This window comes from Lynx rufus, unplaced genomic scaffold, assembly GCF_022079265.1.
Source record: "Lynx rufus isolate CCGP_SWC_20201006 ecotype Redwood Valley unplaced genomic scaffold, mLynRuf1.p SCAF_3, whole genome shotgun sequence".
Classification (NCBI taxonomy): Eukaryota; Metazoa; Chordata; class Mammalia; order Carnivora; family Felidae; genus Lynx; species Lynx rufus.
The window spans coordinates 177597496-177614454 of record NW_025814845.1 but is presented as its reverse complement, the minus strand read 5'-3'; the positions used below and the strand labels follow the sequence as shown (position 1 = coordinate 177614454).

Sequence of the window (16959 nt, the reverse complement as noted above, 5' to 3'; positions counted from 1 at the left end):
TATTACATGTCTCAGTAGATTTTGCTTCTAAAGAACCTTACTGTGCTTTCCATGGCCTTTTTTTCCCAACCCAATGCCCTATCCAACCTTGATACCTTGCACAGCCCGCAGGGAATCTGAAAATTCCTAATACTAATTGACATGATTTGAATATGCAAGAATAGTAAACAGTCATGTGGAAATGACTCTCTGTGGTCAATGAGAAGGTTTAGTTATTCCTGTAAGCAACAGTGTTTCCATAAATATATCTCAATATTATAAAGAATTCAGGATAAGTAACCATGATCATTTACAAAAATATATACAGTTATGGGAGCTTTTTTTTAATGTGAAAAAAAAGAAGCTTGAAAAGAAATATTGACAGTGATATAGCTTGAAGCAGCAGTAGGTAAATGGCGCCATGCAAAAACAAAACAAAATACAACAAAACAAACAAAGCAACTTGCCCGCTGTACAGACTGAATCCTGCCGCCTTTGATTATTTTCCCATTTTTTTCCTATACTCAGAAATATTCTTCCAAAAATATTGTATGGATCCTTAAATGCCTAACCACAGTTATTAGTATGTCATAATTGATTTATACCATGAAAAAAGTAACATCTAATTTTTCCCAAGAATAGTTCACAGAAAAGTAGTAAATGTGTATCAGTACTCACTGATGTTATACTTCTTTTTCATTTCACTTTTTGCCATAAGATGTATATTTAAAATTCAAGTAAAATGCTTCTTTGGCAGTAGGTCAGCATCTTCCCAATGAAGAGCCCATTGATGATACAGAATAGAACTTCCTTTCCCCCTTGAGTAGAAGGCTGCCTATTATTCAGTGTCCTTTTTGTCACATTGAAGAACAGGGAACTTTTTATTCTTTCCAAGAAATGCCCTTTCAGATTTAGTAACAACATGTTCTGTTCCTCAGGAAATAAGAGAAGATCGAGATAGGGCGCGGCTAGACTCCATGGTGCTGCTCATTATGAAACTGGACCAACTTGATCAGGACATTGAGAATGCCCTCAGCACCAGCTCCTCTCCGTCCGGCACGCCAACAAACCTGCGGCGGCACGTTCCTGTGAGCTTTCCTCTTTTTCACTTCTTTTCCCATGAGAATGTTACCTCTTTATTTCATACAGTGCCTCTTGCAAATGAAACACCTCTGATGGTAGCACTACCTACCTAAATGTGGCCCTGATACTGTTCCACAAAGATCGCTCAAATAATTCTGGGCTTCGTGCAATATTATTTAAAAGAGAAGTGTGCTTAAAAAGGAAACGGTTATTATGAGCTAGACAAGAAAGAGAGTCACCTGGGGAAATTATGTTTCGTAGAGATCAAATCATCTTTATTGTAGTTGTTTCTCTCATTACCAGTCTTCTCTGACATCCTATGAGCACCATTAGCAATGCTATGTCTGTCTCGTTTAATATTTTTTTCTAATATTTCACAAATTTACATTGCACGTAGGAGATGCTTAAATATTTGCTGCATGCACACGCATGCATGGATGTTTGGGTAGATGGGTGAGTGGATGAATGGATGCTGGACTAACCCGGCATACTACAAGAAATAACTTATATGAGATTAACTTGAAAACACTCTAAAATTCACTCCATGAAATACAGCGAATAGGACAGAGGTGAGAGTTTCATTCTACACTGCATTAATTTCTTATAAGACAGACACTCCTCTGAGATTCTGACATTCAAAATAAAACTTGAAAGGCAGATTCCAGGACTGAGTATGCACTTTACATATTTACTCTATATTAAATGGCTTAGTTTGTGCAGATCTAGCAAATGTGATGGTAGATTTGCTTATAATTAAGCCATAAATCCCTTTTCAATTAGTCTGTTACTTTTGCCATGCAGTAATCAATACGTTAAGTCAAGAGATTATATATTTACCTAAGATCAAAAGGGTGTAAAGTCCTATACATAAATTGGAGCAGCTACCAAAATAGAACTATTCTGCATCAAATTCTCTAATTAGTATAGCTCTATCATTGATTCTGAAGTGATTCAAGACTTAACTCTGACGATGGGGCAGAATATTTCAAAGTAAATGAACAAATTAAAATGATAACTAACCTTGGTATATGCTAGGTATGATTTTAAATGATTTATGCATATTAGCACATTCATTCCTCACATTTTTCAAATGAGTGAAAGACGGAGAAGTTAGTAATTATATGCGTCAAAGCTGGAGTACGTACCCAGCGAATCTTCATCTCAAGTCATGCCATTTAACCGCTACACCACACTGCGTTCTCTAGCTGACCATATTGGGAATCCTATAGCTTAAGCAAATGATAGATGATAGATTGACGTAGAGAGGGAGAGGAAGAAATGAAGGAATGAAGGAAGGGGAAGGAAGGAGAGAGGGAAATAAATTAGATACTTCAACTTAAAGCCAGTAGAATGAAATTTTCGTTTTTGTCTGTGAGCTTCTGGATAATCATTTCTTACCCTTTAGTATCCATCTCCAATTTTCTTTACGGTGAAATATTGCCCTAAGCTTCTTCTGTCTTTCCAGAAAGAATCAATTACCCCTTCTCTGGTGCTGCTGTAGTGTCTTGCACATACTTTTGTAGGACAGGATCCCAATGGAAAAACTAATATCAAAGTAACCTGAAGACCAACAAGAAGGGGTGTTTTAATCTTTTTTACATATGAAAAGTGTGTAGAATCTTTATACTCATTTCTATCATTTTTAAAAACAGAAATAACCCAGGGTGCCTGAGTGGCTCAGTCAGTTAAGCCTCTGATGTCAGCTCAGGTCATGATCTCATGGTTCATGAGTTTGAGCCCCGCATCGGGATCCATGCTGGTGGTGTGAAACCTGCTAGGGATTCTCTCTCCCTCCTTCTCCCTCTCTCTCCCTTTGCCCCTCCCCCAGTTTCCTCTCTTTCTTTTTTTTTTTTTTTTTTTTAAATTTTTCAACGTTTATTTATTTTTGGGACAGAGAGAGACAGAGCATGAACGGGGGAGGGGCAGAGAGAGAGGGAGACACAGAATCGGAAACAGGCTCCAGGCTCTGAGCCATCAGCCCAGAGCCTGACGCAGGGCTCGAACTCCCGGACCGCGAGATCGTGACCTGGCTGAAGTCGGACGCGTAACCGACTGCGCCACCCAGGCGCCCCTCCTCTCTCTTTCTTAAAATAAATTTAAAAAATAAAAATAGAAATAACCATATTTTTCAACAAGAGGCATTTCTTAGTACTTCTTTGCCATAGAATACATTTTCTCTTTAGAAGTTGTCTGATGGGAATTGTTAATATCTCCCTGTCTTTTTTAATTTCTCCCCTATACTCTCCATCTATATTGAACTTTCTTCAATCCCCATGTATTTAGGGGAAAAAAATCAACCCATCTCTGTATTATTGTCTCCATCTCAGAAAGAAAGGCAGCTCTTATCTGGTAGACATGTATCTTTGTTCAGTGGTAAAGGCAAAACAGAAACAGGGACAAATTCAGGTGATAATTTTAGGATTTGCCTACATCTACATCTTCAGTCTCCATTTAAAGTATAAACCAGATTTTATATTGCATGCACTGTCTCCTGGAATACAACCACCATTGCTGACGATGGTTGATTCTATAAACTGAGATCCATTTCTGAGTTTTCAGCTCAATAAATACTTGGAATAGGCAAATTAATACAATAGAAACCTTATGAACTTTGGGATTTATAGACCTGCATTCAAATACCAGCTCCACAACTGAATATCTAAGAATATAAGAAAACTATGTGATTTCTCAACTTTAGGTTCATGTAAAAAAAAAAGGCAATATTATTTTCTATCTAATGGCTAGTTGGAAGGAGTAAATGAGAGAACATATATTAAGATGTATTGCACAGATCTGGCACAGAGCACGTATTTATACTGTGTTATTCTCTTTCCTTCTCCCATGTACTCACACCAGGCACTGGGCGAAAGATGAATAAGACATAACCTGAAGCCCTCAGAGACAAAAACATCTTTTTGGTCTTTATATTTTTCTAGGTCATCCCTTGTTCTTTATTTCTGTTCCTTGGTATTTAAAGCTAATTTTAAAAGTCTCTCATCATCAAAATTTTTTCCACAGGCACTTTCCATTTCTTTTGATAATTGCACCAGGGAATAAGGGGATTATAACAGCGTGATTATGACCTTGATCATCCAGCAAGTATCACTGTCCCAGATTCAGAGGAGAACCTCACTCTTTCACACCCTAACACTCCACTGTATATTTACAGTTTAACAGGAAAGACAAGACTACAATCAAACCGTGACCTCAGTTTGAGATTACTTATGAGAAAATGCTAGAGTGAGTTTTCTACCTATGATAAAGGGTGTAAAAAATAATAGACTGGAGTCTTTAAGAATGGATTGAAGATGAAAAATCACTACAATAAGAATACAAATAAAGACTTAAGGTTGCCTTGATAATGGAGACTTGCAAATTGACTATATCTTGGTGGTTCACCACAGCCCAGGATCTGGTTTTCTCCTCTAGAGTCCAAAAACTTGATTTTGTCCGAGTACTCACTGTGTGCCAGTCTCTTAGAGCTGATAAATGATGGCCCATCTCATGGGATCAGTGTGAGTGGGGGATGGAGAAGGCAGTAGTGTTTACTGACAATTAATCTTTATATATGCTCATTCTTCTGTATTATAACCCTTCCCAAGAGGCATATTGTTCACTCACAATTGTTCACCATTTCCAGAACCAGAACCTCCTTGTCTGATAGCCAAGGAATTTTTTTTCCCCAGTAACAAGGTATTCTGAATATTAAGTTGCTAATTGTGTTCAAGTTAATGTGTAAACAAGGAACTATTGATAATATCTTGGAGTATTTCTTCTATGCCACAGAGAAGCTTAAAAAACATATAAGTCAGGGTCACTTCACTGCCTTTAGCTGAACCTCCAACATGTTTCTATAGCATTTTTTTGTCTTCCTGGTTCTTTTCCCATAATCCAAGGCAGCTATTCAAAAATTTTACTATGCTCCCCAAACCCTGACCTACCCTTACACCTTTCTCTTAGCAAACATCCTCGTGTTCCTCTTGGCAGAGAAAATGGACCATTGACAGGAACTTTGCAGCCTCACAACTGTAAATATCCGTAGGTACTCCTTTTCTTCTCTCTTTTCCTCCCATGTCCTCCCTTGTGAGCCAAGATTTATTCTCCTTTTCATCTAGTATATATTCCTTGATTTAATTCTTGTCCACTGCTCTACCATTTCTCTGCAACTCATCTCATGTCTGAAAAATCCAGTAGTAACCTCTCAGTCTTTAGCTGTGGCATTTGAAACAATTGAGTATCCTCTCCTCCCTGGATTTCACAGCTGCCTTGGCTCCTCTCCTTCCTTTTCTTCTATACCCCAAGCAGTTACTTTTAATATATTTCAGTGGCTCCTCTCCCTGTATTTGCCCCTTAAATCTTATCTCCAGATTTTAGGCTCAGTTCTTTCTATGTCTGACAGAATATTCTCCCTGGAAGTTACCATGGCTTCCATGACTTCCTTCATAGTGAGGGTCACCAGTGAGCCCCTTTTTGCTGGCTCCAGATCTGTATCTCCAATGGATCACTAGCTTCTCACTTCTTTATGCCACAGTTGTACTGTGTATACACCTCTACTATAGCACATCAGACTGTATTCCCACAATGGGAACTATTCCAAGATTTTTATATTCCCGTTGTCTGGCACAGTTGAAGCATGGAGTAACAGTGATGAATGGAGCCTAGTAGGAAGATGATGTGGAAGATGAATTACACAAAGCAGAGTCACAACACAATTATTAAGTGGCCGTAGTAATGCTAATTCAGGGCTTGAAGCCACTTAGTTTGGGTATGGTAGCAGTGGAAAAAGAAAAGAAGGAATGGACGTGAGAGATTCTGAGAGCCGCTGTGTCATATCTCATAGTGAATAGAGAGGAAACAAAATAATAAGGATTTGTGCTAAACTACGTATTTGTGACCCTCCTTAAATCACTTCTGTAGTTGTATTTTAAGCGCCCCCAGCAGAACGTCGCAGTAGCTACTTAAAGGGGTTGAACTCTGGGGTCTGACAAATGTGAGTTTTAATGTCAGCCCTGGTGCATAGTGTGAATTTGCTCAAATTACTTCCCTTAAGACTTAACTACATCGTCTGTCAAGTAGGGCTAGTGAATGTTGAAGCAGATAATGGCTGTACAGTACTATCTTTAGAAGGTAAAAACACAATAAATGATAGATTTTTAAAATATTTTTCAGTTTGCCTCAGAACTGTTGTGTTGTTAGAAAGGCAAGAGGTTACCCTGTTAATCACCTAATCAAATTATAAACAGGAAGGCAAAAGGAGTTCTGCCAACTATAAAGGTCAAATATAAATGGCTTATAAATTACCTGCTACTTCTGACTATGCACTTGATGTTTATAAGTTACCTGCTATTTATGACTGTCAATTTGATATTGATTCAGTTTGAAATTTTAGTGAATCATATTTCTCTTCTGGTAAAATACTTGTATTTTTCATGCAAAATAAACAAACAAACAAACAAACAGCCTTTAATTTGAAATCACTCAGGGCATGAGAAATTTGGTTAGAGGTGGGTGTTTTTACACACACACACACACAGGTGCACACACACACATATTTAAAGTATTACCTTGCAGTTTCCTTATTGTTGTGTATGTCTTTTTTTCATTTTTTCACATCTCATTTTTTAAAATTTATTTATTTTTAAATTTACCTCCTAGTTAGTTAGCATATAGCGCAACAATGATTTCAGGAGTAGATTCCTCAATGCCCCTTATCCATTTAACCCATCCCCCCTCCCACAACCCCTCCAGCAACCCTCTCTTTGTTCTCTGTATTTAAGAGTCTCTTATGTTTTGTTCCCCTCCTTGTTTTTATATTGTTTTTGCTTCCCTTCCCTTATGTTCATCTGTTTTGTGTCTTAAATTCCTCATACGAGTGAAGTCATATGACATTTGTCTTTCTCTACTTTCGCTCAGCATAATACCCTCTAGTTGTGTATGTCTTTTATACTGTTTCTCTTTTTTCTCTTATCTCTTTTTCAGCCTTATTGAAATATAAGTGACATACAACACTGTGTAAGTTTAAGGTGTACAATATTATGATTCAGTATACATATATGTTGCAAAATGATGGCTACAAGATTAATGAACACACCCATAACCTCACGTAATTACTTTGTGTATGGGTGTATGTGTGCTGAGAACATTTAAAATTTACTCTTGGCAACTTTCAAGTATATAATACAGTATTCTTAACTATAGTCACCATGCTTTATATTAGATCCCATAACTTATTCCCCTTATAACTGAAAGTTTGTGTCTTCTTTTTTTCAGATTTTTAATGTTTATTAATTTTTAAGAGAGAGAGAGAGACAGAGCATGAGCAGGGGAGGGGCAGAGATATTGGGAAACAGAATCTGAAGTAGGCCCCAGACTCCAGGCTGTCAGCATAGAGCCGGACGCGGGGCTTGAACCCAGCAACTGTGAGATCACAACCTGAACCAAAGTTGATGCTCAACTGACTAAGCCACTCAGGTGCCCTGAAAGTTTATCACCACTTAATCACTAATCATGACTGCCTCATTTCCTCCACCCCCAGCCCAGGTCAACCACCATTCTACTCTGTTTGTAGGCATTTGCATTGTTTTAGATTCTGTAAAAGTAAGATCATACCATATTTGCTTTTCTCTGTCTGACTTATTTCACTTAGCATAATACCCTCAGAGGCCATCTATGTTATCACAAATGATAGGATTCCCCGCTTTTCTCTCTCTTTTTCTCTCTCAATATACATATACGTATACACACACACACACACACACACACACACACACACATACATACACACATACATATATGCATATATATATACATTACATATATATATATATATACACATACATATACACATATGCCACATTTTATTTATCCATTTATCTGTCAAAGTATACTTAGATTGTTTCCATGTCTTTCCCATTGTGAATAATGCAGCAGTGAACATTGGAGTACAGGTATCTTTTTAAGACGCTGATTTCATTTCCTTTAGATATATACCCAGAAGGGGGATTGCTGGATAATATGGTGGTTCTGTTTTTAATTTTTTGAGAAAGCTTTATGGACTTATTTCTGGTCCCTGTTCTGTTCCATTGATCTGTGTGTCTGTTTTGTGCTAGTGCCATGCTGTTTTGATCACTACACTTTTATTCTTCTTTTTCAAGATTGCTGTGGATCTTTGGGGTCTTTTGTAGTTCCATGTGAATTTTAAGACTATTTTTTTCTGTTCCTGTAAAAAATGCCATTGAAATTTTGATTGGAATTACATTGAATCTGTAGATCATTTTAGGTAGTATGAACATTTTTGCAATTGATTAATTTTTCTGATCCACATACACAGGATAGTTTTTCATTTACTTGTGTATTCTTTAGTCACTTTTATCAGTGTCTTTTAGTTTTCACAGTAGAGATATTTCACCTTATTAGTTAAATATATTACTAAGCATTTTATTATGTTTGTGCTATTATAGATGGCATTGTTTTATTTCTCTTTCAAATAGTTTGTTGTTATTGTATAGAAATGCAATTAATTTTTATATGCTGATACTGATTTTGTATTTTCATTTGTATCCTGTAACTTTACTGATTATTTTTAATTCTTACAGTTTTTTGGTGAGTTGTTAGGGTTTTCTGTATATAGTATACAATATCATGTCATCTGAAACAGAGACAGTTTTGCTTCCAATTAGGATGACATACATTTATTTATTTATTTATTTGCCTGCCTGCTCGCTCGCTCGCTCGCTCGCTCACTCTGGCTAGAACTTCCAGTACTATATTGAAGAGGGGTGATGGGAGTGGACGCCTTTGTCATGGTGCTGATTTTAGAGGAAAAGTTTTCATTTTTTCATCATAGAATATGATGTTAGTTGTAGGTTTGTCATGCATGGCATTTATTATATTCATATACATTCCTTCGTGCACAGTTTGTTGAGAGCTTTTATTATGAGAGACTGTTGATTTTTGTCAAATACTTTTTCTTCATCTATTGCGATGATCATAAGATTTTTATCTTTTATTCTGTTATTGTGGTACTTCGCACTTGTTGACTTGTGTGTATTGAACATACTTGCATCCCATGGATGAATACCATTTGGACATGATGTAATGTGCTTTTAATGTGCTCTTGAATTCTGTTTGCTAGAGTTCTGTTGAAAATTTTTGCATCTATATCAAGGATATTGGCCTATAGCTTATTTTTTTGGTTTTTGTTTCATTTGGTTTTGTAGTGTCTTTATCTGGCTCTGGTAATAGGGTAATTCTGGCTTTGTAAAATGAGTTTGGGAGTAATCCCTTCTCTTCAATTTTTTGGAAGGGTTTTGAAAGGACTGACATTAATTCTTTTTTAAATGTTTGGTAGAATTCATCAGTGAAACTATCTGGTCTTGGCCTTTCCATTGTTGGAAAATTTTTTATTACTACTTCAGTTTCCTTCGTTATTGCTCTGTTGAGATATTCCATTTATATTTCAGTCTTGTTTCTTCATTTTCTTTTACTTTCAGCTTTATTAAGGTATAATTGATAAATAAAACTGTAAAGTACTTAAAATGTACATTGTGGTGATTTGATATTTGTATGTATGTGAAAAGATTCCCATCATCCAGTTAACTCACACATCTATCACCTCACATATTTATCCTTTGGGTTTTGTTGTTGTTGTTGTGAGAACATTTTAGTTCTATTCTCTTAGCAAATTTCAATTATTATTTTTTAATGTAGTCTTATCATCCATAGTCACCATATTTTATATTAGATCCTCAGACCGTATTCATCGTATACCTGAAAGTTTTTACCCTTTTACCAACTCCTCTCTATTTCCTCATTGGACCCTTTAAGTTCTACTAGTGATTTCTAATTTCATAACAAAAACTACAAAAATTACTTTCATTGTGAGGAATAAGAAAGAGATATTAATATTTTTGAATCTAGCTATTCTTAAAACAATATTTAATGAGAATTTTACATGACAGGCACTATTCTAAGATCTGGTGATATATCAGTGAACAAGAGCGGTGAAGTCCCTGCTTTTATGTTATGTAGATTCTCATAGAGGGAAGCAGATAATATTAGAAAAAGGGATGAGTTGAGAGTGAATGGATGGATGATGGATGAATGGATGGACCGAACGACTGATGGGTAGATAAATAGGATGATAGATGGATACAGTTGATTTGTAATAAATAAGCAGGGTAATTGATTATGAAATAGAGAATTATATACTGTGGAGGTTGAAGGAAGGAAACTACTTTAGCTTGAAATGTCAATAAATATTCAAGCTGAGACCTGATTTGACAAGAACAGGCCAACAGAAGGAAACTCTGAGTCAAGAGACAAGAAGGACATAGTCCCTACTGTAGAAACCAATATGGTGTTTTAGAAGAACTGGAAAACAACCAGTATGGCTGAAAAATACCAAGAAACAAGCGAATAATAGAACATAAGGCCAGAAAGTATAAATGTAGTATAGATGGTATGCAGCCATGTGGGCATGAGAAAGTTGAGTTGTAAAGAGTAGGCACAGAGGTGTTTCACTCATATTCTCTCAGGTTAAAATTGTAGAGTGATATATACCTCTGCTTCTTCCCATTTACATTCCCTTCACCCTCAATTTTCCTTTATGCTCTGAGGCTACCTTATAACACAAATAGAACATTTGATGGATTAATATACTGCCTTTGATGAAGTTGCCAAGTAAGTGCATCTACTCAGCAGACATGTCTTATATACATACTGTGTACTAGTTTTAGGAAGATATCATGATACTAATAATAACAGTATTTATAGTAAAGGCAAACATTTAATGAAAATTATTATGTGCCAGTTACATGTACTTTGCATATATCTTGTTTAACCCTTGTGAAACTCTATGAGCGAATGCTATTATTATACCCATTTCCTTTTTTTTTTTAATTTGACTATAGTTGATGCACAGTTATGTTAGTTTCAGGTATATAACTTAGTGATTTGACAAGCTTAGATATTATGTTATGTTCACCACAAGCATAGATACCATCTGTCCTATTACATTGCTATTACAATATTATTGACTGTATTCCTTATATCCTGCTTTTTATTCCCATGACTTAACTCATTCCGTAAGTGAAAGGCCTGTATTTCCCTCTCCTCTTTACCCTTTGTTCAACTCCTCACCCCTCTTCCTTCTAGCAACCATCAGTTTGTTTTCTGTATTTATAATTCTGATTCTATTTTTGTTCACTCGCTTGTATTAGATTCCATTTATGTGTGGAATCATACTGTATTTGTCTTTCTCAGTCTGGCTTATTTCAGTACCCTCTAAGTCCATCCATGTTACTCAAATGGAATGATCTCATCCTTTTTATGGCCATGTAGTATTCCATTATATAAATATAAATATATAAGTATATATATGTATATATACATACACACACATAGTATTCCATTACATACACACACACACACACACACACACACATACATATATAGATACACACACATACAAATATACACACACCATTCATCTGTTGATGGACACCTATGTTGCTTCCATGTCTTGGCTATTCTATTGTAAATAGTGTTGCAATAAACATAGGGGTGGATACATGAGTTATTGTTTTCATTTTCCCTGGATTAAATACCCAATAGTAGAGTTACTAGATCATATGATATTTATATTTTAATTTTTTAAAGAGCCTCCATACGCTTTTCCACAGTGGTTGTATCAGTTTGCATTCTCCCCAACAGTGTACAAGGGGTCCTTTTTCTCCACTTGTTTGCCAACACTCTTTGTTCCTTGTCTTCTTGATTTTAGCCATTCTAACAGGTATGGAGTGATATCTCATTGTGAGTTTGATTTATGTTTCCCTGATGATTAGTGATGTTTAACATCTTCTCATGTTTCTATTGACCACATTTACATCTTTAGAAAAATATCTATTTAGGTCCTCTGCCCATTTTTTAATCAAATTGTTTTTTTGGTGTTCAGTTGTATAAGCTCTTTATATATTTTGTATATTATTGGATATATCATTTGCAAATATATTATCCCATTCAGTCAGTTGTCTTTTTGTTTTGTTGATGATTTCTTTTACTGTGCAAAAGCTTTTTATTTTGATACAGTCTCAGTAGTTTATTTTTTGCTTTGGTTACCTTGCCTTAAGAGACATATCTAGAAAAGTGTTGCTATGGCTGATGTTAGAGAAATTACTGCCTATGTTCTCTTTTTTTGTGGTTTCAGGTTTTACATTTAGGCCTTTAATCCATTTTGAGTTTATTTTTTTGTATGGTGTTAGAACGTGATCTAGTGTCATTCTTTTACATGTAGCTGTCATTTTTCCCAGCACCGTTTATTGAAAGGCTGTCTTCCCCATTGTGTATGTTCTTGCCTCCTTTGTCATAGATTAATTGACCATATAAATGTGACTTTATTTCTGTGCTCTCTATTCTGTTCTATTGATATATGTATCTATTCTGTGCCAGTACTCCACTGTTTTGATTACTACAGATTTGTAGTTGAAATCTGGGGTTGTAATACCTCCAGTTTTGTTTTTCTTTATCAGGATTGCTTTGGCTCTTTGGAGTCTTTTGTGATTCCATACAAATTTTAGTATTACTTGTTCTGGTTTTGTGAAGAATGTTGTTATTTTGATAGAAATTGCATTTAACGTGTAGATTGCTATGGCTAATGTGGACATTTTGACAATATTAATTCTTCCAACCAATAAAAACAATATATTTTCATTTATTTGTGTCACATTTAATTTCTTTCATCAGTGTTTTATGTTTTAAGAATACAGATCTTTCACTTCTTTGGTTAAGTTTATTCCTAGCTATTTTATTCTTTTTGGTGCAGTTGTAAACGGTGTTGTTTTTTTAAATTTCTCTTCCTGCTATTTTGTTGTTAGTTTATAGAAATGCTGCCAATTTTGTGTATTAAATTTTTTTCCTGCCACTTTATTGCAGTTATTTATACTTCTAGTAGTTATTTGGTGGAGTTTTTAGGGCTATTTCTAGTATCATGTAATCTGTAAATAGTGACAGTTTAACTTCTTTAGCAATATGAATGCTGTGCTAGGACTTACAGTACTATTTTAAATAAAAGTGGTGAGAGTGGACATTCTTATCTTGTTCCTGATCTTAGAGGAAAAGCTCTCAGTTTTTCACCATTGAGGATGGTGTAAGCTTTAGGTTTTCATATATGGCCTTTATTATGTTGAAGTCTGTTCCTTCTAACCCCATTTTGTTGGGAGTTTTTATCATGAATGGATGTTGAATCTTGTCAAATGCTTTTTCCGCATCTATTGAGATGATCATATGATTTTTATCTTCGGTTTGATGTGGTGTATGATGTTGTTTGATTTGTGAATATTGAGCCAATCACCTTTGCATCCCAGGAATAAATCCCACCTGATCATGATGAATGATCTTTTTAATGCATTGTTGTATGTGATTTGCTAATATTTTGTTGAAGATTTTTGCATCTATGTTCATCAGGAATATTGGCCTGTAGTTTTCCTTTTTTTTTTTGTCTGGTTTTGGTATCAGAGTAATGTCCACCTTGTAGAATGCATTTGGAAGCTTTTCTTCCTCTTCTATATTTTTGGAATAGTTTGAGGAGAATAGGTATTAAATCTTCTTTAAATGTCTGATAGAATTCCCTTGTGAATCTATCTGAAACTAGACCTTTATTTTTTGGTAGTTTTTTTTTGCTTTTTTTTTTTTTTTGATTGTCAGTTCAATTTTATTACTTGTAAAACAATTCATTACTTGTTTTGGAAGATTGTATGTTTCTAGGAATTTATCCATTTCTACTGTTGCCAGTTTGTTGGCATGTAATTTTTCATAGTATTTTCTTAATACTCCTTTGTATTTCTGAGGTGTCAGTTGTTATTTCTCCTCTCTCATTTTTCACTTTATTTATTTGGGTCCTTTCTTCTTTTTTCTTAATGAGTATGGTTAAGGGTTTAATTTTATGTTTTCAAAGAACCTGGTCTTGTTTTCATTGACTTTTTTTTTCCTTTTTTTTCTTTTCTTTCTTTGTCTCTCTCTCTTTTTATTTTTTTTGGCTCTATGTCATTTATTCCTGCTCTGATCTTTATTTTTCTTCTACTCATCTTGGGCTTTGTTTATTCTTATTCTAATTCTTTAGCTGTAAACTAAGATTGTTTATTTGATTTTTTTCTAATTTCTTGAGGTAGACCTGTATTGCTTTATACTTCCTTTTTGGAACTGCTTTTGCTGTGTCCCATAGATTTTGGACCACTGTGCTTTCATAGTCATTTGTCTCCATGTGTTTTTTTTATTTCTTCTTTGTTTGCTTCATTGATCTATTGGTTGTTTAGTATCATCTTGTTTAGTCTTCACGTGTTTGTGTTTTTTCCAGTATTTTTCTTGTGATTTACTTCTATTTTCATACCATTGTGGTAATAAAAGATGTGTTATTTGATTTCAATATTCTTATCCTGTTTTATGGCCTAATATGTGGATTCATTATGGACAACGTTTCGTGTGCACTTGAAAATACTATATATTTTGTTGTTTTTAGATGGAATATTCTGTTATGTCCATCTGATCCAGTATGTCATTCAAAGACATTGTTTCTTTATTGATTTTATCTGTATTATCTATCCATTGATATAAGTAGAGTCTTAAGTACCCTAGTATTATTGTATTACCATAAATTTCTCTCTTTATGTCCATTAATATTTGTTTTTTGTATTCAGGTGCTCCAGGTTAGGTGTGTAGATATTCACAAATGTTATATCTTCTTGTTGAACTGATCCATTTATCATTATATAATGTCCTCCTTTATCCTGTTACAGTCGCTTAAAGTCTGTTTTGTCTGATACAAGTATTGCTACCTGCCTTTTTTTTCCACTTCCATTTGCATAGTGAATGTTTTTCCATCCCTTTCACTTTCATACTATATATATATGTCTTTAGGTGAGGTAAATTTCTTGTAGACAGCATATAGATGGGTCTTGGTTTTTGTTGTTGTTGTTGTTGTTGTTGTTTTATCAATTCTGTCATTCTGTATCTTTTGATTAAAGTATTTAGGCCATTTTCATTTAAGGTAATTATTGATAGGTATATGCCTATTGCCATTTTTTTGGCAATTTGGCAATGCCTGTTGGTCATTTTTGTAGTTCTTTTTTGTTCCTTATTTTCTTGCTTTCTTTGTGATTGATGAATATCTATAGTGTTTTGTTTGGCTTTCTTTATTTTTTGTTTATCTGTCATAGGTTTTGGGTCTGTGGTTTCCATGAGGTTCATATATAACATTCTGAGTTGATAGCAGTTCATATTCATTTGATGGTCATGTAAGTTCAAACACAAGGAAGGAAGGAAGGAAAATCTTGCTTTTTCTTTTTCCCTTTATCATTCCTTTTTACTCCCTTTTCGACATTTTACATATATGTTGCCATATTTTATTTATTATTTTTTATTCATATTTTCCTTATGTCTAATTATAGCCACTTCTTTTCCACTTAAAGAAGTCCCTTTAACATTTCTTGTAAGGCTGGTATAGCGGTGTTAAATTCCTTTATCTTTTGTTTGTCTGGAAAACCCTTTATCTCTCCTTAAGATCTGAATGATAACCTTGTCAAATAGAATATTCTTTTACATAGGGCTTTTTTTTCTGCTTAAACACTTTGAAATATCATGTATGTCACTCCCTTCTGACTTACAAAGTTTCTGCTGAAAAATTAGTTGATAGCCTTACAGGTTTTTCCTTGTAGGTAACTTTCTGTTTGTCTCTGGATAGTTTTAAGATACTTTCTTTATCTTTAACCTTTGACATTTTATTACTATGTGCCATAGCGTGGAACTCCTTGGGTTCATCTTGTTTGGAACTCTCTGTGCTTCTTGGACTTAGATGTCTATTTCCCTCCAACTTTAAGGAAGTATTCAGTTATTATTTCTTCAGAAAAGTTTTCTGCACCTTTCTCTCTCTCTTCTTCAGGGATCCCTATAATGAGAATCTTTGTTCACTTGGTGTTGTCCAAGATCTCTTAATCTATCCTCATTGTTTAAAACATTTTTTTCTCTTTTTGCTGTTCCTTCATCAAAGCTTGTTTGCTTTCCATTATCCTTTCTTCTAGATCACTGATACATTTGTCTGCATCCTCTTATGTACTGTTGATTCCCTTTAGTATGTTTTTTTTTTATTTCAGTTATTGTATTCTTCACCTTTTCTTTTCTTCTATTTCTTCACCTTTTAATATTTTCTTTCTCTTTTTTGAAGGTCTTACTGAGATCTTCCATTCTTTTTTTTTTTTCCTAGTCCAGTGGGCATCTTTATGATCATTACTTTAAATACTTTATCAGACATGTTGCTTATCTCTGTTTCATTTAGTTATTTTTTGAGGGTTTTTCTTGTTCTTTCTTGTGGAGCATATTCCTCTAGCTCCTCATTTGCTTGACTTCCTGTGTTTGTTTCTACGGATTAGATGAAACAGCTACTTCTCAAGTTCAGGGAGTTGTCTTGTGTATGGTGTCCCCTATGCAGACCGTGGGCTTAGTGACTTTTGCTGGCTGGCTGGAGCTATGACTGTATATGGTAGTAATTTTTTTTTAAATCATGGCCTTTACAGAAAGAATAAGAAAAATAATGAAAGAAAGTAAGAAAATAGAACAGAAAAGGAAAAAAGAAAAGAAAAAAGAAAAAAAAATCAAAAAGAAAAAAATTAAAACAAGACAATTTTTTTAGTGTTTACTTATTTTTGAGAGAGAGAGCATGAGCTGGGAAGGGGCAGAGAGAGAGGGGGACACAGAATCAGCAGCAGGCTCCAGGCTCTGAACTGTCAGTGCCTGCAAACTGTGAGATCATGACCTGAGCTGAAGTCAGACGCTTAACTGACTGAGCCACCTAGGCGCCCAACAAGACACATTTTAAAAAGTAAAAAAACAAACAACATCAACAAAAAA

General features: G+C 34.8%; 1 protein-coding gene across 1 annotated transcript in view; it reads left to right on the top strand.

The window, feature by feature from the left end:
* The window catches only part of DLC1 (DLC1 Rho GTPase activating protein), a 408685-nt gene that overhangs the window by 91958 nt on the left and 299768 nt on the right, over positions 1-16959 (top strand). Inside the window, exon 2 of the mRNA XM_047092089.1 lies at positions 918-1067. Coding sequence (XP_046948045.1) covers positions 918-1067 — 150 coding nt within the window. The remainder of the gene's footprint in view (positions 1-917; positions 1068-16959) is intronic.